At 51.9% G+C, this 21,760-nt stretch overlaps 1 protein-coding gene across 3 annotated transcripts in view; it reads right to left on the reverse strand.

Annotated features, from left to right (window-relative positions):
* Positions 1-1,581: 1,581 nt before the first annotated feature.
* The window catches only part of RILPL1 (Rab interacting lysosomal protein like 1), a 43,273-nt gene continuing 23,094 nt past the window's right edge, over positions 1,582-21,760 (reverse strand). Inside the window, exons 4-7 of one of the 3 annotated variants that reach the window (XM_087423413.1) lie at positions 21,040-21,138; positions 12,184-12,206; positions 10,222-10,314; positions 1,582-2,469 (exon numbers count right to left, since the gene is read on the reverse strand). In XM_087423413.1, the coding sequence (XP_087279539.1) occupies positions 2,325-2,469; positions 10,222-10,314; positions 12,184-12,206; positions 21,040-21,138 (360 nt within the window). In that variant the 3' untranslated portion in view covers positions 1,582-2,324. Of the gene's footprint in view, positions 2,470-10,221; positions 10,315-12,183; positions 12,357-20,916; positions 21,139-21,760 lie in introns of all 3 variants that reach the window. The other 2 variants (XM_087423412.1, XM_004430057.3) reach the window with 2 other exon arrangements.

The following is a 21,760-nucleotide window of genomic DNA, read 5'->3' on the forward strand; positions in this document are numbered from 1 at the left end:
TCGGAAGAAGCAGATCCAGTTGTACTGTTTACACAGTCTAAGCTAGTGGTTGTCAACCCTGGCTTGGATAGATTAAAAAAATATGCACACTCAGACCCCATCCCTGGACATTTGGGCTTTGTCTAGTATGGGTCCTGGAAACTTAAAAAAAAAAAAAATTGGTAGAACCCTCATGATAGGGATTTCAGCAGGCGCCGTCAGCGTGACAAAGGCATACGTCCTCTAACCCAGCAATTCTGCTTCTAGTTTATTCTGCAGACCGACGCACATGTGTGCAAGTGTGCAGCGCTGTTTTAGACAGTAAGATTGGAAGGAAGCTGCCTGTCCACCAGTGGGGGACAGACTTGAACAAATCACACATCTGTATCGTAGACCAGGGTTCCTCAGCCTTGGCACTGCTGACGTTTGGGGCTGGATCATTCTTTGTTGTGGGGGCTGTCCTGGGCATTGTAGGATGTTTAGCAGCATCCCTAGAGCCTATGCACTGGATGACAGCAGCACTGTCCCCTCCCCAGTTCTGACAACCAAAAATGTCTCCAGACAGTGCCACATGTCCCTGGGGGGCAGAATCACCCCTGCTTGAGACCCACTGTCTTACGTACTGACGTGGAGTCATGTCCAGGGTATTCTAAGAAAAGAAACGTACAGGCCCCAGGCCCGTGGTGTAGTGGTTAAAGTTTGGCACGCTCCACATCAGCAGCCTGAGTTCATGGGTTCGGATCCCAGGCACAGACCTACACCACTTGTCAGCCGTGCTGTGGCAGCGACCCACGTACAAACTAAAGGAGGACTGGCACAGATGTTAGCTCAGGGCTGATCTTCCTCAGCAAAAAAAAAAAAAGTACAGAATAGCATGTATATAGTATGCTGCCATTTATGTAAAAAGAAAATGGAAATACATATGTGTATTTTTTTACATAATTGTATATATATTTATAAACCATTTCAGGAAAGACACCCAAGAAACTGGCAACCCCAGTTACCCCTGGGAAGGGCACTAAAGGTGCTGGGGGAGGGGCTTCGCAGCACACATGCTTTTACACTCTCTGGGAATAAACTCTAGTAATGCTAATGGGCAGGCAGGTTTGAGAACCACCGTCTAAAGCAACATTATCCTGTCTGATCGTTATTTTCAGCAATCTGGAAACAGTCCGTGTGGACTCTGTAAACCATAGCAGAAGATGGAGAAAGCGACCCTGTCACATGTGCTCTCTTAGGAGATGCTACCTCTCTCAACCCGTGAGCACCCAGTCTTGCACCCTGGGTGCTCCGTGAGTGGAGAGAAGACAGCGTTATTTGGGCAAACCCCCAACTTGCCAGCTGCAGACAGCATCTGGCTCTCCGTCTGCCACGGCAGCCCTGTGAGTCAGCCAGACATCGGTCCCCAAGCCATCTATTCCCCTCACCACCCTCCCTCTGGCAAATCTCCACCCACCATCCCACATCCCCTAGGCTCCCGCATCTCGTTCCCAATCCGCTTTGGGACATTTGTCTTCTTCGCAGGGGACTAAGTATTTGACATAGTGAAGGCTAAAAGAAAAAAAGATGCCAAGAAAAAAAATCCACACGAGAAACATGGCAATGTCTCATCCTTAGCAACTTTGTTTGGTTAGTACTGCATAATTCACAGCTGATTCCAAGGCACTCGCCTTGAACATTGCTACACGCTCGAGGCATTATCAGTAACAAGGTGCAATAGAGAACCACCAGCTCTTGCAGAGTTGTCTCCAGTTTCTGGGTGGGAGGATTGTTGTCCATATTTTCTGTTGCTTTGTGTCTGCGCCGGGCCAGCTCGTCCTGTGACTTCACAGGCCCTGCTTATCCAATCGATGCATCCCATATATTATGCTACCACCACGACAATTTCATGAACTGATGAACATAACTAATGAAAACCTACCACTTCCCTGCCTCCCACTTCAGTACGACAAACATGATAATAAAACCTCTACACAGAATTTCATACAAAGCAAGTCAAACAGCAATTATAGTGGCAAGTGATGTATTTGGCTTAAAGAAGCTTGTGTTACTGAAGTTAATGCAAAAGTCTGGCCTCCACTCATGGTATTATTAAATATATATCCTAAGAGATCAGAGTCATCTATTACAAACAGTGATAGCCCTGGGTATAAATAAACGTTTCTTTAGAGTTTGGCATCAGTTTGTCATTGTGCTTCCTCAAAGCAGACAGTTTGTTTGAGGGATCAGTTTTGAGGGTGCGTCTGAACCGAGAGGTGTGCAAGGTCGTGACACCTGAGGCTGCAGGGTCTGCTGCAGGCGCCGGCGGCGAGTGGTTCAGGTCCAAGGGCAGAGGTGGGCCACGGTCACAGGTGCTGCAGGGCCTCCTGTCCTTGCTCTGTGTAACCGTCATCGCGGTGGGAGTTGGCCCACTGGCCGAAGGACTCCTGGATGTGCACGTGTCTCTGCGTGTTGGCCAGGCGCTTCTTATCTCGGGAGAAGAAGCTAAACCTTTTGGAAAGGAAAGAAAGAAATGAGAGCCTGCCCTTTGCTGTGCACTTGACGGTTTTTGCAATGCCAGGGACAGAGAGCAGCAAACGTGAAGGGAGCAAATCAATTCAAGGTGTGAAAGGATAAGTTGGGGTGCGGGTCAAAGTTATTCTAGAAAGCAGCAGGGGATTCTGCGTATCATTGTCACAGTCCCTTGGAGGTAAGACAGTGTGAACAGGGCCTGCACGTATGTGATGTGATGTCGCCCGCCTGAACTGCTACTGAGGATTTCTTCTCATCAGCAGAGGAAAGAAAAAGCTACTGGAAACATACATTGTGGGTTTCTTGACCCTAATGATGCAGAGAAAGTAATACTGGAAAGCCATATGGAATATAAGATGATTCTGATGTAAAGAGATGAATGGTTTTAATTTCAGTAGTTATGTATCTATTTAACATGAATCAGGAAACTAGATAAATAGCACATCAAAGTCCAGATTTCATGGATATTACTGCTTAGGATGAGGCAAATGTAGGTATTTAGGAAAAATGAGACAATTAAAAAATATTTTAAGTAAATAATAGTACACATGATTCTCTGATTAGATAAACACTGTGAACGTAGCATCTGAATGAAATTTGGGAAACATCAAGTTGGAGTGTCAAAAACTGATTTAATGGTGACGGCCTTTAGAAGTTATCCCTGTAACTAGCCACACGGTGACAGCTATTGTAGACCGAGATGTCTTTTTAACACAGCTGTGACTACTGATCATTGATTAATCAGAGCGAGACACCTGATGTCTAAAAGATAAAGGTAGAAATCACAGGCCAAAAGCTTATAAAGTGGCCCACTGAAAACAAGGTCTGTTTTAACTCCACCTCAACGGAGACTAGGACCCTGGCCAGTGAACTTGACCCGGCCCCCCATGAGTCTTGCCCAAAAACCCTTTCTAAGCTGTCCACTGCCCTTTGACACTCCCAGCCTCTGATAAGATTCTTTGTATTCCTGCCAAGTTCTCCCACTCCTGAATTTTGGTTTCTGAACATGGTAAGAGATATAATAGCCATGTCATGTTTCCTGGGAGCAGGAATAGGAATGAACCACCGAGACATCGAAGCTTCAGATCAACTATTTTTAGTTCTCTCCGTCTGTTCACCTATTAGCTTTTTTTTTTTTTTTTTTTTTAGTGCTGTGGCCTGTGGAGTTCAGTTTTAATCACATCTGGGTGAAAGTGATTTTCCTCTTCTGTGGTTACTAGATCCTACAATCACTTCCTACCAGGAATAAAGTGGTGTTTCATCGTGAAGCTGGGGCAAGCCAAGTTTATCTGGAGACATTCTCCCTACCAGCTAAAGTCTCTTTTCTCTATGACAGATAATATGTACAGGCAGATGAAGGCATGTTTGTCATAGCGGGTTATTTGTGAGCTCTTCCCATAGTGTAATTAGGGCAATTAGCTGGCCAAAAAAACAGCAGCAATGCATCACTGTTGCATCTCACCTCTACCTGACTAAGCAAGCAGGAAAGCCACTTGCCACTTCCTATCCAAGGGACAGAGAGAATCAAAACATCCGTCCCCTCCTCTGCTTTTCCTTTCTTCAACAAGATCAAATGGCTTACTGACGACGGCTGGGCAAAACACAGCGGTTTAGAAAGCTAGGGCATGAAGATCAAAAACAGTGTTAGTGTCACTCGGGGCCGGGGGGGTCACAGTGGGCGTTGATTACTGACCCGTCACTTAAAGGACCTTCTTTACTGGATCATGGACAAGGTGGTTTTAGAATAGAAACAGAAGAGACAAAAAGAATGATCGGTGACAGAGCTGAGAATTCCGAGGCTTCACTCGTGCAGACCGAGCGTCATGAGTGGCATGTCTGAAATCACACTCGACACCCACTTCATGGGAACAAGCAGGTGACGGCCATGCAGCTCAAGTGGCCAAAGAAGACAGGCCAGCCCCAGCAGCAGCCGCAGCAGACATTCCAAAGGCACAGCTCAAACAAAACCGCAAAAACACAGTGCCTACAAGGGACACAAGTCGTCGGACAGGCTGCAGTGTGGGATCATCTATTATCAGTCCAGCTGCTACCATGGGCATTATGGCTGTAAAGATCCTGGTTAGAGAAGTATAGACAGACACAGAGAAGATAAAAACTGGGGAGGCATGAAAATAAACACACTCCACAACAGACCAGCTGAAGGGTTTGCTTACAGTAGGTGCTATGGGTGGAATTGTGTCCCCTCCCAAAATTCGTATGTTGGAATCTGAACCCCCAGTTCCTCAGAACGTGACTTTATTTGGAGATGGGGTCCTTGTAGATGTAACTAGTTAAGATGAAGTTATATTGGAGTAGGGCAGGTCCTCATAAAAGGGGGGAATCTGGACACAGACAAGCCCACAGGAGGAACACCATGTGAAGATGAAGGCAGAGATGGGGTGATGCTTCTAGAAGCCAACAGAGGCCACGGATGGCCAGCAAACCACCAGAAACTAGGGGAGAGACAGGGAACAGATTCTCGCTCACGCCCTCAGAAGGCACCGACCCTGCCCTCACCTTGACCTGCGGGAGTTAGTGGGACACCCTTGCAGCACGTCCCCCCAACTGCCGTGGGCTGTCGGCTCCATGCCCTGAGGCAGCCGGGGGGCCCGGGAGAGAGGGTGAGGCAGCCGGAGTGGGCCGGGCAGGAGGAGAACTGAAGCAGAGAGGCTGCATGACCACCCTCTTGGGTAAGTCAGAGCCAACGGCGATGCTCACTGGTCCCTTGGCTGGGCAAGGAAAATGAAGAAGAGACTCCAACCAAGCCGGCACAGCTTACTTCGAACAGCTTTGATTTTTTTTTTTTTAGAGGCTGGCTTGTCTCAAATGAGGTTTGAGGACTCTGTGTGTTTGGATCACCTTTGATGCACTTCACAGAGTAGCTGGGAGTGGCATCTTGGCAGAATCACTGGATGGCTTCTCATGGTGACGATCAAAAGAGGGGACACCTTTTGCTAAATGAACGGGCCCAATCCCCAGAGGCCAGGCTAGTGGGTACTGTGAGCTTTCCAGGGGCTCTAAGCCACATGGTTCTGCATCTACCTTCACCAGGACCCCTCTCTTAGCATAACAGGGAGCCCCCAAAGACACAGCCATTGTGTGGGAGATGGCGCCAGACAATGGGGTGGGCGTTTTGCCTGGAGAGATGTTTGCCTGCCTAAAATGCTGGACTTCATTTGGGGCCCGATCAGGGGCCTTGGGACACTAGGAAGGTTCTGGCTGAGTTACTGTCTGTGTCCCTCTCCGTCCCTATTTATTCCAGGTGCCTCCCTGCAGAAGCTGCCTCCTCTGGAGGGACAGCCACCTCCATGAAAAAAGACTGGCTTCTTTTGGTCAAACATTTATGTCCTGGACAGGGTGTAGCTGGTTTTAACTGCCCTCTCCCTGCCGAATATTTCTGGAAGACTGAAACCAAATGAAGTTCTAACAGTGGCATTTCAGGCAGTATGATGGGCGGCTGTGAAGAAGCTATTTCTGGGCTGAAGCGAGGAGGGCGGTGGCAGGAGGACAGGGACAGAAGGTGCTGTCGGGTGGCCGCCTACTCCAAGGCCGACTTTCCGGTGTATAAGGCCACCTGTTCTGATCCGAAGCTTCCCTGGCCATCCTTCCGCACCCACGGCCTGCCTCCTGCCTCGTGGGCAGCCCTCTGCCCCTGCCCAGAAGGCAGCTGTGTGTGCATCCATGGGACCAAGACTGCGACCACACAAAGGGGGCGCTGGTGCCTGGCGTCCACTGGGGACGAGGCTGGAGTCACTCAGGCGCTCCCTCATGACCTTCCCCGGCAGTGCCAAGGCGGACTCTCTGGCCAGCAGCTGCTCGATCACAAGCTATTCTTGGAACGTCTTCTGGGCACACTGTTTTGACTGGCAGGGGGAGCTTCTGGTTCCCTTGCCCAGTTCAGCCCAGAAGTGTAGACTCTGGCGTCTCTGGCTCGTAGTGCATTTGAGCGATAAGGGAACTGGGCAGTCAGCCCACAGCTGGTGACTCGGGGAGTGAGTTAAAGGGGGACAGGGAGGCAGGACGAGACAGCTGGGGCTGCCACACCAGGTGGCAGACGAAAGGTGTGGATTCCAATCCCGACTTGGACCCTTCCCAGCAGCATGATTGAAATGAAGTCATGGGCTTCTCCGGGCCTCAGTTTCCTCATCTGAGAAATGGGGCTAATTGTCCCAGCTCTGAATCGCTGACAAAGCACCAAGGTCATTGTTGCTTACTCATTGGTGGGTGGGGCAAACTGGTCAAGGGCTTGAAGCTGAGCCGGAAAGCAGGCGTCAGCTGCACTAAAGAGGCCGTGTGACTAATACCCCACAAAAGCCAGGACGAGGGGCCCAGAGAGACCCAGAAGGGGGCCAGAGGAATGAAGGAGGGAAAGGGGGACAGGCGTGGAACCATCTGAGGAACTGCCATTCCCGGCCCCAGCCCCGGGGAAGATCGTCCCCGCCCCAGGCTCTGGGCTCTGCACTGATGGAGCTCCGAGTCAGCATGTCGCAGGGGTGGACAAAGGCGACTAGTGTCCTGCCCGGACTGGTCAAAGGCCTTCTGTGCCAGTCTGACCTTCCAGTTATTCCCTAGAACTGGCCACCTGCACCCCGTGGAGGGGAGATTCTGATTTCTCTCCCTTTCTCTCTGTCTGTCTCTATGTCTTGCTCTCTGTTTCTGTCTGTCTCTCTCTGGCTCCCCAATTCCAGCTGCCTCTCCTGCCAGGCTCAGAGCCCCAGGTCTGGCTGACAACCAGAGGCCACACTAAAGGGAGGAAGGGCTTTGAAAATAGAGTCCCAGGGTCCTTTCTGGAACAATCTGGAAAAGAGGTTCAGACACCACAGCCTATTCAGGTGTGGGTAGAAGAACTAGTGGAAAGAAGATGGTTGGCTAATTTTGATAACTTTCCTCTGGATTCTATCCAGTTTGAGATTTGCAAAAACCTACTTGTAATGACCTGTTTTAGAGAAAGGAGGCTGGAGTGGAAAATTAAAAAGTCAGAACCACCCAGCCTCAGAAGGAATCCTTACAATTACATGTGGCTTAGAATTACAGTGCGGGAGGCGCTGTAAACGCAGCACGCTTGAAGTGAAGATGCTAAGAAGGTCTGATTTCTAAAGACCTGGGAATGAAGGTCTGCTGGAGGAAGCAGACACCGGCCCTCTGTCCCCTCTCCCTCAGCCCAGGGAGGGACTGTGTGGGCTCATGAGCTTTTTCTCAACTTCCCCAGGTTTTAACCCAAAGCCGTAGCTATCGAAGCCCAAGCTCGACTCTGCTCATCCTTCCATGTGCGTGGGGCTGGTAGTAAATCAGAGTCCAATCAAAGTCAATCCCATTTCCTACCACGCAGTGGATGAGAAACCCTAACCAAGGGTAAGAGTTATCCTGGGTACTCAGTACATCACGGAATGGAGATGGAAGGGCTCCCTCGCCCCCAAGATGAGGCTCCAGGGGCCACCCCTTACGTCCGTCTGCTCAGCACTCTGATCTTGCTTGGAGCCTGTCCCTCCCCTAATTTCAGCCCATGTGAACTGGATGCTTCAGGATTGAGAATGAGACCTGACCCATCGATGCACTGCCCTGTGATTGGCTCAGGGGCTGTCATATGACCCAGTCAGAGCCAGTGAGACCTGGCCTTGTGATTTCTGTGGAAGATTCTCTCTTCCTACTGGAGTTTCAGACAGAAGAAAGCAGACGCCTGAGCTGATGGCTGCTATATTGCCACCATGAGGGGAGAGCGTGCACAAGAATACAGCCTACAGAAAATAAAACCAAGTCAGAGGTAGAGGGAAGGAGGCAGAGCCCTGATGACAAGGCCTGGATCCAGCTGAGCTTGAAGCCAGGGTGACCTGGGAATTTTTGGTTACTTAGCCAACAATTTTTTTTTTTAACTTTATTTATTTATTTTTTTGTGAGGAAGATCAGCCCTGAGCTAACATCCAATGCCAATCCTCCTCTTTTTGCTGAGGAAGATTGGCCCTGGGCTAACATCCTTGCCCATCTTCCTCTACTTTATACGGGACGTCGCTGCCACAGCATGGCTTGACAAGCAGTGCATCGGTGCGTGCCTGGGATCCGAACCTGCGAACCCCGGGCCGCCAAAGTGGAGCGCGTGCACTTAACCGCTGTGCTACCGGGCTGCCCCGCCAACCATTTTTCTTAAGTTACTTTGAATGGAGTCTTAATTGCCAATGGAAGATCACTATCCAATATGTGGCCAAGACGGTGTTGGGATCCAGAGGAAGCCTTTCTGGTTCTAAGCTTCTCCCTAGGAAATATTTATCCCTAACCAGAACTGGGGACCACACCCCATTACAAATCCAGCAGAGATCGAGGGCCAAGCAAATAAGCTATGTGAAGCTGCAAGAGGCTTGAAAAGGAGCCACCCCCTGCACACTCCAGGGGGCAGCTGGCCTTCCTGCGGCCACCAGGGCCCAGAATCTCAACAAGTCACCTTTTTCCAAGAGCAGAGGGCCCGGCAGTTTCAAGGCTGCACACATTTCACATTCCCCTTCCTGTCCACCAACGCTGAGCATCCAGTCAATTCACGGCATGAGAACTAGCCAAGAACTTCCAACCATAACCGGAGTTTCTAGGTTGTGGCCTCCGAGTAACACCCCAGTTCCTGGCCCCCACACTCTCGGTGCCTTTCCAACCCACGCCACTTGCTTTCACAGAGCTTCTGCCAGGGTTTGGGGGGAAGAACCTAGGCTTCCTCTGTAAGCAGCCTGGGGTACAGCTGGAAGGCTGAGAGCCAGGAGGACCCTCTCAGGGGAGATAACAAGGCTACAAGACAACGGTGTGAGCACGAGGCGATTCTGCAGAGTTTAAAATGCGGGCTCTGGGGCCAGGCTGCCTGGGTTCGAACCCTGGCTCTGCCTCTTATTAGCTGTACGACCCTTGGCGGGTGATTGACCTCGGGGCCTCAGCTTCCTTAACTGTAAAATGGCAACAACAGTGTCTCCACCTCAAAGGGCTGCGGGAGGACTCAGTGAGGTAGTCTGCAGGAACACTACCCGGCACACAGTAGGTTCTTAGTAGCTATTAGCTAACTAGACCAGAGGTTTTAACCCTGTATCCGAAGGGCTGCAGGGATCAATGAACCTGAAATTGTATGTGGTTTTTTTTCCCCAGAGAAAGGGTCTGCAAACTCTCATCAGTCTCAAAGGGGTCGCAGAGAACCACTGACGTAGCTTCAAGTCTAGGAGAGGGGAAGGACTGGGCTGCTCTCTTTCTTGTGTGTCCCCCACAGCAACCAGGGCCTGACTCTGCATGTATTATGCACCAATAAATACTAACGGAGAGACTGAGGGAGAGCTGGAGGAGTCATCACAGAAATGCAAAGATGGGGCAGGCCCAGGACCATTCCAGATACCTGGAAGCTGGGGTTTCCAGCTCTTAAAATGCACAAACCTCCCCCCCCACGCCTTCTCTGCCATCCTCAAAGAGCCAGGGACACACCCCATCTGATACACTGAAGCCAGCCCTGAGCGTCAGCCACAGGCCCTGCCCGCTTCCCACCCCCTCCCTCTCTGCCCAGGGGGCCCGGGAGGAACTCAGCATTCAGACAGAGAGATGAACTCCAAGTCAGGGGCCAGGCCCAACGTGCTCCGGGATTAGGCACGTCTCAGCGGGAGATGGTTAGTGACAAGCCTGCCCTGGAGCAGGTGCCCAGGAGGTGAAGTCAGAGGGCATGTGAACCACCAGGTCAGCTGTGAGCGAGCAGCCCCACACCCGGAAGTCATCACTTACAGTCGCTTGATCCCAGACTCCGGCTGGGGGGACATTCTCGGGTGCGCGATGGGTGGAGGCTGGGGTATTCGATTTTCCTCTTCTGTTTCTTCACTGGAAGGAGTTGAGAGGCGCAAGATAAAAGAGTCAAAAATTCCGTGAGAGCTGGAATATTCCAGAAGGGTATTGTCTGATGGCCTGAGAGGACTTGTACTTTTTCAGAGGAGTGGGAATCAGGGGACCCAGCAAGATGGCAACAGTGGCTTCTGCCCCAATAGTTTCTCTACCTGGGGGGCCTCTTAGTGATGGGCATGGCCAGTTAAAAGGAGGGGTCAGCCCTGGAGGAAATGGACACAGGTGCCTGTGGTCTCTTTGGCCCAGCTGGTCAAATGTGAGGAATTTCAGGAAAGGGACCCACATCTCTATTTTCAGTTTCCTTTGAAGATTCCAGCCAAATAAAACTACTTCCTGTTTCCTGTCCATGTTAAATGCTGTCTCCACACCTTCGGTTTCTTCCACCTGGAATATGCCACCCACCCTTCAACATCTCCCCCACCTGAATAGTACCATCTCCTTTAGGGAAGGCCCAGTTCAAATGCTACCTCCTCCAGGAAGCCTTCCTGATTTCTACCCCATCCCCAAGCAGAAGTGATCTCTCCCTTCTCTGAACAGCCAGTGTGCACAGTATCAGTAAAACTTTCTTATGTGCCAGGCACACAGGGGGTTTTCAATAAAAATATGTGGCATTGTATTTTCTGTGCATCTCTCATCTTCCCTCCTGGAGCAGGGACCACATCTGGTGCGTCTGTCCTTCCTTCCGGCTTTCCATTCAACAGATACTTATACACCTACTCGGCGCTAAGCTCTGTTCTAGGTGTTGGGAACATAGTCATGAATAAGACAAATACAGTTTCTGGTCTCATGTTGTTACAGTCTGGCATGGAAACAGACAACAAAACAAGCACATTAACGAACAGGGTTAATGTGAGATGGTAAAGAGGGCTGCGAAGAAAGTAGAACTGGGTAGAGTGGTAGTGACTTGGACAGGGTGCTCCTTTGGATGGGTGGTGATGGGGAAGGAAGGCCTCTCTTAGCAGGTGACATCTGACTTGAACCCTGAATGACCAGGAATATTTTCCCAGCTGCAGGAGCAGCATGTGCAAAGGTCCTGAGGTAGAAACAAGCATGGAGTGTTTTGAGGGACCCATAGAAGGGCAGTGTGCACGAAGCTAAACGAGTATGAGGTGGCATGGTGTGAGATGGTGGTCTGTCAGGAGCAGCGCTGTCCATAGCACCTTCCATCATGATGGAAATACTCTCTATCTGCACTGTCCACATGGCAGCCATTAACCACAAGTGCCTACTGAGCACTTGAAATGTGGCCAGTGCAACTGAGAAACTGAATTTTAAATTTCATTTTAATTTAACTCATTTAAATTTAAATAACCACATGGCTAGAGGATACCATATCAGGCAGCACAGCTCTAATAGGTGTAAGGAGTTCATTGGCCTTGGACTGAATGAGCAAACACTTAGGCTGTACAGCCCCACCATCTCTTATCTGCAATTCCAAAATCCAAAAAGCTCTAAAATTCATTTCTTGGTCATTCATTTGGTGGCAAAACCTGAAATGAATTCTCACTGTTTATCATCTTTATTTATCCCATTTAGTATGAATGGTCATGTCTTTCACTACAAAAATATTCACGTGTTTGATGTCGGGGAGCTGCCCTGACCTCGCTGGTGGTGTAACACACAGTATGCGTAATATTCCTTCCTAACAGCTGGAAAGTTCTGAGTTATAAAGTGCACCTGGGCCCAAGAGTTTCCGAAGGGATCGTGAGCTTGTACGTAAGTGCTTCAGGCCCGAGAGGGTTCCCCAGAATGGACAGAGATGCAGTCTTGTCTTCTAGGAGCTAACTGTCCCCAAACTCCGCACGACCCCAGACAGGAGCCGGCCTGGGGGCTCGCGGGGACTCTCACCTCTTATAGTACGCCAGCTCCTCCTGCAACAGAAACACCTTGGACTTGAGCTCGTTCCTCTCGTGCAGCACGTCCCGCAGCTCCTGCAGCGTGAAGCGGGGGCGGTTGGGGTCCTTGAGATCCACGGCCGCCTTCTCCGCCTCTGAGACACTCTCCTCGCCGCCCGGCTCCGTCTGGAGGAGGCGAGATGCTGCTAATGAATTCCTGGCGGCCACCGCCAGCACCCACTCCGCATCCTGCCAGAGCCCGAATTTCCCACCCTCCCGGGGCCTTAGCAGCTTGCCAAGGGCGCTATTTTAAGAACTCGCAGGCGGCCCCTGCTCACGTGCCGCGCAGTCGGCGTCCCTCCGGAGAGAGAAGCCAGCGGCCACCTGTTCATTGTTTGCCTCCTCAACAGCCGGACCTGCGGGCCTGGTGTCTCTCCACCCAACTCAGGGTTTCATTACCAACAGCATTAAAAGGCAACCAAGGAGAAGAAACATCGTGCCCCCAAGGATGCCACCTCATAAACTGGCCCGCTTTCCCATTCCCATGTTCTCTCCTCATATTCTCAGTAAGACCTTTGTTAATTTGGCCCAAGTCACTGGCATCAGAGCCTACCCACAATTCTCTGTTCCTTTTTCATTTGATGTTAGGTCATATACATTTTCCCATTTGTTCCCGGCCTTCTGGTCAAGCCCATCCCTCCCCAGTGGCTCTGGGCATCTTTTCACCGGAGTTCAGTGGATGCCCCGATGGAGGGGTGGGGGGGTGCAACATCACAGCAGGGGTTCACACACAGGGCACTTCTCCCCATGCAGGTCACACAGACCGATCCTAGGATACTAAGCCACCTGCTCCAGGCCAGACCCCAACCCCGTCCTCCCACCCTCTTCCATGGCAAGGAGCTTTTTAAAAAAAATTGGGGTAAAATACACTTAACATAAAATTTGCCATTTTAACCATTTAAAAATATACAATTCAGTGGGGTTTAGCACATTCACAATGTTATGTAACTACCACCTCTATCTAGTTCCAAAACTTTTTCATCACCCTAAAAGGAAACCCTGTACCCATTAGCAGTCACTCCCCATTCTCCCTACTCCCAGCCCCTGGCAACCATCATTGGCTTTCCATCTCTATGGATTCGTCTTTTCTGGACATTTCCTATAAATGGAATCACACAACATGTGGCCTTTTGTATCCGGCTTCTTTCACTCAGCATCATATTTTCGAGGTTCATCTACATCGTAGCAGGTGTCAGTGCTTCATTCCTCTTCATGGCCAAATCATGTTCCCCTGCATGGATGGACCATTTTGTTTATCCTTTTATCCATCGATGGGCGTCTGGGTGGTTTCCACCTTTTGGCTCTTGTGAATGATGCTGCCATGAACATTCCTGTACAAGGATTTGTCTGAACATCTGTTTTCAATTCTTTGGGGTCAAAATCTAGGAGTGGAACTGCTGGGTCATACGGTCAGTCTATGTTTAACTCTTTGAGGACCTGCCCATCTGTTTTCCACAGCGGCTGCCCCCTTTTACATTCCTGCCAGCAGTGGAGGAGGGTTCCACATTCTCCACATCCTTGTCAACACTTGTTTTTCTTCCATTTTTTTGATAGCAAGGAAGATTTTGCAGGCTGCCTCCAAGTCAGCCGGCCAAATCTGCAGGTGTCCCCTTCTCTGCAGGCGGTGCAGTGTTCCCCACACCCGAGCTGCCAACATCCCATGATCGGCTAGGGGGAGTGGACAGAAGCTCGGGACAACAGTGGAAAAAACTCTGGAACAGGGGAATGAGGGATTGAAACAGAGACTCCCCAAAACCAAAAAACCCCAGAGCGGCACATGGAGGGTCTCGGCCTAGACGGGTGACACAAGGCCAGGATGCTGAATGATGCTGAATCAGAAGGCAGAGCCGAGATGCCTCGCATCCCAGGACAGTCAGGACAGGCTGTTCTGGGAAAGGACACTTGAAAGCAGACACCACCCACCAGGGAAGATCAGGTGACAGAAGAGCCAGCCGTCGCGGGCGGGCGGGGGAAGGAAGTTTGACCAGGAGTCAGCACGGAGTGGCGGGCAGCAGGGGAGGCACCTCATGCAGCAGGAAACCGACTCCTGGCGCACGCCGCCCCCCAGCCATCTGGGCAGCAGAGGGGGGCCTCTTCCCACCCGAGAACAAGGGGAGCAAATGCTGGAGGATTTAACTTCCCAAGAAGGTATTCTAGGCGTCTGCTGACGCCACCTTCAGGTGGGCTGTGTCCTCAGCGTACAGCTTCAGTGTCCAATTCCCTCTGCAGAGCCTTCGGGGCTGCTCCTGGGACCACCCGACAGCCTCACACTAGGACGGTGTCCTCTCCCCAAGACCATGTGTAGAAAGTGCCTGGTACACAGCGGGCACTCACTAAGGGCAATTCCCTTCCCTCTCCCGCCCAAGTTACCCACAGAGCATCCCTGGATGTCTAATATTTGTTGAGCATCAACTTTGTGCCTGCTGGTCGCTGAGCTCAGGAGATGAGCCAGACAGGTAGGGGTGGAGGGAAGAGACACACAAATAGAAACTTACAAGGTAATATAATCAAAGAGGTGCAGGGACATCAACCTAACTGGGGAGGACCACGGAAGACGTCACTGCAGATGTGGTCTCTCTGCATGGGGTCTTGACGAATGTGTAGGAGTTCACCAGGAACTCTGGGCTTACCCCAGCCAACATCCCCCCTGCCCCGCCATTGTGTATGGCCCTCACCGCATTCTAAAATTCTTTTGAATTAGCTGCCAACTATTTTAGATCAGGAGATTTCACATTAAAGTTTGGGTTTTGGGCTTCCTTTTGGAAAAAAATTGAAAGATCAGATCACCCTGGGCCCCCATGGCAACACTGGGCTGGTGCTGTGTAGCAGCTGCTCCCTTTTATGTGCTCTTTCCATGGCTGCCCACTCCTCACCCCTTTTTCCTTCCCTGCCTGGACCCCACAGGCATCAGTGGCTCCTGCCATGGACCCAAATCTCAGACTCTCACACTCCCTCCAGCCCCTCCCTCCCCAGACAACTTAGGCCCTACCATTCAGAGGAGCAAGTCCCTGCCTCCCGGTGTCTCTGAGAGGCGCCCTCTGACAGGGGTCCACACGCCCTGAGGAAGGCGTAAAGCCCTTCAAGGGGCTTCCCATGCCTCACTTCCCAAGAGACCTGTGGGCAAGCTGCCTGCTCCTCTCTGGGCCTCCACTTCCTCATCTGTCCTCAATGGCCTTCCCGCCCAGACATCTGGGACTCCTATGAACATGTGCTTCCAAGCCCCAGCAGTTCCTGACTCACCCCTGATGGGTAGTAATTGCCCAAGACACCAAAGGGCTTCCCAGAACCTGAGTGCTTTTTCTCCGGAGAAGAGACAGGTCTTTCATTGGGGAAGCGACCTGATCCCCGTAGAGCTTGGGGGATTTTCAGACAGGTGTGCAGAAAAGTCCTGACACCCGGGACCATTGCCTAAGTGCAGAAGAGGGAAAGCTGGGGGCTCCGGCTTTTCCAGAGGCCACCAGGCACTGATGCAGCGCTGTGGGCAGCCCAGGACTGGCCCGTCCAGCCCGAGAGAGACTGCCAAGGCTCTTCCCAAGATGACAATCGGGATCGACCAGCAGCGAGCCTTGCAGGCTTACTCCATGAGGGGGCGCGGAGGTGGCTGGGTTATCGAGGATTGTCCGCTGGTCCCCTGAGACACTCTGGGCACAGCTTGAGGGAGATGCCCCGAGGCCCCAGCTGCTCTCTAGGGAGGCCCAAGAGACCAGCCAACAAGCACTGGGGCCTGTCCAGAGAGGCCTTAGGGAGGCGACATCCTCCATCGGGGCCCTCCAACCCGAGGCCGGGCCTCCTGGGCATGCTCCTCGCTATCTGGGCACATCAAAGCCACTTCCTGTGCTCCCGCAACCCCTGAACATACTTCTGAGCAGCCCTTGGCCCAGCAAAGGGGAATGACCATGCTCTGGTTACCCTTGGTATCTCCTGGCCCACCATGCAGGAATTCAGCCCGAAAACCCCGCTTCACATCCAGCCATCAGGCCCATCTGCCTTCCCTGTGCAGGGAGCCCTCACCTAAAAACCCACAACAAAACTTACTGAAATCAGAACTCACTGAAGGCAGAGACATCAAGGAGGTAACTACGAACTTTACAGTTGTCTTAATTTTATAGCAAGTCCTTGAGACAGGGAGTCTGCTTCATTTTCTTAAGGGTTTATATGTCTAATTGTGAAAGGCAGGAAACCTTGAGTTAAAATATGAGGAGCGGGATGAACTAGAAAACATGCTGAGTGAGGAAGCCAGTCAGGACCACATGATGATTCCATTTCTATGAAATGTCCCGAGTAGGAAGATCCATAGAGACAGAGAGTAGATTAGCGGTGGCCAGGGGCTGGGGAGGGGGAGGTGGGGAGTGACTGCTAATGGGTATGGGGTTTCTTTTCTGGGGTGATGGAAACGTCCTAGATAGTGATGATGATGGCACAATACAGTGAATATACTAAAAACCATTGAGTAGTACATTTTAAATGGTTGAATTGTATGGCGTGTGAATTATATCTCAATAAATATGTTATAAAAATATATAAGGAGCTCTGTGTACCGGAGCTCATGCTGACGTGACAGTGGCACAGCTCAGAAAGGATCGTATGAATCAAGGGGGAAACTCAGAGTGACCGAGACAATGATGAGAACCGATTCCTCCTCGGCTCTGGATCCCTCCATAGCTCCCACCTCCCCTGCCCCATCCTGTGCCAGGACTAACCCTCCACGCCAGCCACACCCTGCTCGTCCTCCAGTCTGGCTCATGCTGTTCCCCACCCTGGAGTGGCCTGCCCCACATTCCACGCCTGGCCAACCTACCCACCCCACGAGACCCGTCTCAATGCTTTGAAGGCCTGCCCACCCTCGCCTTTGACTCAGAATTCACTGTGCCCTCCTCCGATCCCCCGGCCCTCTGTCCCAGCCGCACTAACTACTGCACCTACTGAATCAAGTGAAGCTCCTTCCCCTCACTTGTCCGATCGGAAACTGACCACCAAAGAGACGGACGGGCCCCAGGTCACCCGGCAGCAGGTGGTGAAGCCACCACAACCTGCAGCTTCACTGTTCGACTGACGAGCACCCTGAACTCCACGCAGCTCCGAGGGACGGAGTCAAACCCAGCAGAGACGCCCTGGGTTTGGGAACAGACACTGCAAAGACGCTCAGCGGGTTAGTCATTACTGTTACCCGAGTTTACGGCCCATTTCTGTCCTGCCCCCTCGGTGCCAGAAAGGGAAAGTGAAACCGACAGGCAGTCAGGCCAAGGAGGTGTGAAATGTCCTTGGTCCCTGATGCTAAAGAGAACTGGAGCAGGGGTCAGTCTTGTGGCTGGGGTGACAGCCTCAGGACCAGGTCGGGACCGGGCCCGCCAGCCCAGGAGGAGAGAGGCCTGAGCTCTGGTGGGGCCCAGGAGGCTGGGAGGGGTATGCTGAGGGAGGAGGGGGCGACCACCCCAAGATTCACCCAGTGGCTGTCTTTAGCATCTGCCTCCTCCCCTGCATCCTACTGCCATAGACTTGGTCCAGCCCTCACCTTTCCTGTATAGATTATTGCAAAGGGCTCCCGACAGTCACGTCGGCCATCAGCTCCTTCCCCGTTCAAACTGTCCTCCGTGAACTCAGAGCGATCCTGTCACCCCCCGCTGAAACCCTGTGAAGGATCCACATCCCTCTCTGCTCAGAGTCTTGCATGTGGCATTCTCAGCCCTCACTCTGGCCCTGTAATGACAGCTGTTCCTCTGCCTGGCTTGCATCTGTTCCCACACTTCTCTGGGCTGGGTCGTTGCAATTTTCCTTTGGAGAAACTCCCCTTTGCCACTTTCCGTGCATGGGGCTTCGATGGGCACTACCAGGGGTAGACGTGTGACTCAGGACTAGAAGATATGCATATTCAAGACCTCAGGCCACAATGATTGGTTCAGTGATAGGCCAATGAGAGGGTTCCCTGAGACTTCCACTGGACACTTGGGAAAGAGGCAATTTCTTTCCACCGGGGTTACAAAGCTGGTCGAGTACCCAGGGCCACTATTTGGCAAGAGCCTGCTTGAGAATGACACCAACATAGAGGAAAGCAAAGCTGAGAGAAGGTCTGAAACAAATTCCTGATAGCATCATTTGGGCACCTGGAACCAGCTATACCTGAAGCCATCACTATCTCAAAGCTTTCAGTTATACAGACAAAAAATTCCTTTTTCAAAAATCCTTAAATGATTTTAACTTAGGCTTCTGTCACTTTTAGCCAAAAGCAGGCTCTAACCTCTCCCTTTTGCGACTTCTCTCCCTTATCTCCTTATCTGTATCCCAGGTTCCTGTCCTTCAGAGAACCTAGAAGTGTCTGGCCTGAATTCACAAGACACTTAATGACTATCTGGGACTTGAGCCAACCCGATGGCGGGCTCATCTGTCTTACCTCCCCCACCTGTAACCCAGGAGACCAGCACAGTGCCTGCTAACCTGAAACAGTCAATACTGGTTGGAGGAAGGAGCAAGCCCTGCGCCTGTCCCGCACACTCACACACCTTTTTGCAACAGTATGCACATCTTCTGCGGCTACCTATCAAATTCTCAGCACCATCAACACTGACACCCAGCTGGAGGAACAGTTCTTCCACAACACTCCACGCCACCCCCATCAGGGTTAGCTGCCCTAGCTCTGTGTTCCTGGCACACTCCAGGACACATTTACGAGGCAGACGCCCCCAGCGCCCCGTGCCACCGCCCGGGGCCTGCCCGGATTTCCGCGGCAGCTGTGGTGCAGTTCCGTCCACGTGAGCAGGGCCCCGGCCCAAGCACGCACCGTAGGTCTGTCCGTTTCTGCCCTGGGATCTGCTCCGCAAGTTCTGCCCAGGAGGGTCGGGGAGGTAACACCCTCGGGGGCACCCTCAGCCAACTGGGGAGGCACTTGTGGATAAAGGACACACCCTCAAAGTCACTTTCCTCCTTCCCTGTCCCACTCCTCTGATCTCGGGGATCACCTCCCAGAGAAACCTCCTTTTATATGTGGTCCTTTTCTCAAGCTCTGCTTCCAGGGAACCCAGACAAACACAACTTCTTACCACTAAGACAGTCCCCTCCTGCCTGACGCGTGGCTGCTGCTGCCCGTCTGTCTCCTGCACTGGCTTGTAAGCTCCTTGAACCTCCATAGCACCCAGCACCGCACTCGCAGGTAAAAGACCAAACTCCCCTCCATGGGCTGCCTGGCCTGCGGGATTGGCCCCCGCCCACCTCTCTGACCTCATTCAGACCCTCTCCCTCCCCCTCACGCTGCACACCAGCCACCCTTGCCTTCTTACACTCTCTTGATGGCACTGCAGTTGGTTCTGGCACAGGGCCTTTGCACATGCCATTCCCCCTGCCTGGAACTCACCTCCCCTTCACCTAGTTTACTCTTGCTCATTCTTTTGACCACCTCCTTGGGGAAGCCTTTTGGACTCCCCTAGACTTCAAGGTAATAAAAACAACAGCTAATGCTTTATCCGTGTGAAACAGCACATCTGCCTTCCACATTTAAAGCTAACACTGTTAATGAACTAACTCATTTAATTCTCATGACACTCTGGGGGTAAGTACTGTTATTATTATTCGCATTATAGAGATGAGGGAAACTGAGGCACAGAGAAGCTAAATAATTTACCCCAGGTCATGGAGATAGTAAGTAACAGGCTAGATCTGAACCAAAGCAGACAGGCTCTGGAGTCCGTGCAGTTGCTACACGCTACGGCTCCTCCCTCCGTTACGGGGCCTCTGGCACCACGCCTCTCCTTTAGCAGGAATCACCTTTTTAAAACAAATTGAGATATAACTCACGTACCACAAAATTTGCTCTTTTTAAAGTACAGAATTCAGTGGTTTTTAGAACATGCAGAGTTGTGCAACCATCACCACTATCCAATTCCAGAACATTTTAATCACCCTAAAAGCAACTCTGTCCCCTTTAGCAGTCACTCTCCACGCTCCCCCCACTCCAGGCCTTGGCAACCACCAATCTGTCTTCTGTCTCTAGGGATTTGCCGACTCTCGACACTTCATGTAAATGGAATCACATGATACGTGGCCTTTTGTGTTGGCTCCTTTCACTCAGCATGTTTTTGAGGTCCATCCAAGTTGTAGCAGGTGTCAGTGTTTCATTCCTTGTTATGGCTGAATAATATTCCACTGTGTGGATGGACCACATTCTGTTTATCCATTCATCTAGTGACGGACACTTGGGTTGTTCCTACCTTTCGCCTGTCGTGAACAGTGCTGCTGTGGACATTTGTGTACAGGTTTTTATGTGGAGACGTGTTCAGTTCTCTTGGGTATCTGCCTAAACGTGGAACTGCGGGGTGATAGGGTGTTGTGTGATTATCTGACTAATGCCTGTCTCCTGTACTAAACTCGAAGCTCTACTCGGACAGGAACCAGGTCTGCATCTTGCTCTCCATTTTATCCCCCAAGCCTGCAACATAGTCAAAAACTATTTGAATGAATGAATGGCAGGTACAGAGTAACCATCACTGAGCTGGATACCCTGGGCTAGAATGCTGGAGTCCTGGGTTCCAGGCCCAGCTCTGCCTCTACCCAGCTGTGTGTCCTCTAGCCAGTGGCTTGCTCTCTCTGGGCCTCCCATTTCCTTCAGCGTATTGGGGAACATAAGGCAGCCCTGCCTAGGTCAGCCGGTCCACAGACCGCCCTCCTGCATCTCCTCTGCGGCCGGCTTCCCACTCACCTCGGGTTCCCCCTCCCCGTTCTGGCTGAGCTCGCCCTGCAGCCTCTCTCGCAGCTTCCCGAGCTCTGCCCGCAGGCTGCCCATCTCCTGCTCCTTGGTCTGCAGATCTGCCTCCAGTTCTACCTTCTGCTCGATCAGGGCCTTCCCCTGGGCTTCCACCACCGTGACGCGGTGCCGCAGGTCGTGGTTGATCTTCATCAGCCGCGTCTGCTGCTGCTGTAGCTGGAGAGAGAGAAAGGCCATTGTACGGGGCTGCCACCGACAGCCGCTCATGCTGTGCACTGCAGAAGGGCAAACCGTCTACAGGTGTGCCATTCACACTGCAGACGTCTTGATTTGCTTGAAATTTGTTCATATTCTTATAGGTGTAGATGCCAGAGATGGCAATTTGTACATTTACTATCATAATTTATGACAGATGGAAGATAAGTGTCTTGTTAGTATATTATGACAATTTTCCAACAGATGGAAATAACATGTCATCAGAAAGCGGTGTCTTTTTCTAATTCAGGCAGAGACACCGTATGGGTTCCTGGAACAGCCTGGACATGCTGGCCTGCTCCCGGAGGGCATGAAGCGGGTTGGCTGGAGGGGGCCTCGGGGTCAGAGCACAGGCTGGCCGGGCCTTGGGACCTCCCCAGGGCTGTGGAAGGAGTCAGGTCAGGGGCAGTGCCACAGGCCCTCCTGCGAAGCCCCGGCTGAGGGTCCTCCCGCAGCTGCTGTTGCAGGGCGGGCCGCCAAGACACGGGGCCCCCGGGACGAGACCGAGGGGAGACGGGAACGTCCTGAGGGCAGGACGGAGTCCCCCGCTGGCACCTACTGGCCGGGAGGGTGGCCGCGGGCG

This window comes from Ceratotherium simum, chromosome 35 (assembly GCF_057802395.1).
Source record: "Ceratotherium simum simum isolate JZ-2026a chromosome 35, ASM5780239v1, whole genome shotgun sequence".
NCBI classification, from domain to species: domain Eukaryota; kingdom Metazoa; phylum Chordata; class Mammalia; order Perissodactyla; family Rhinocerotidae; genus Ceratotherium; species Ceratotherium simum.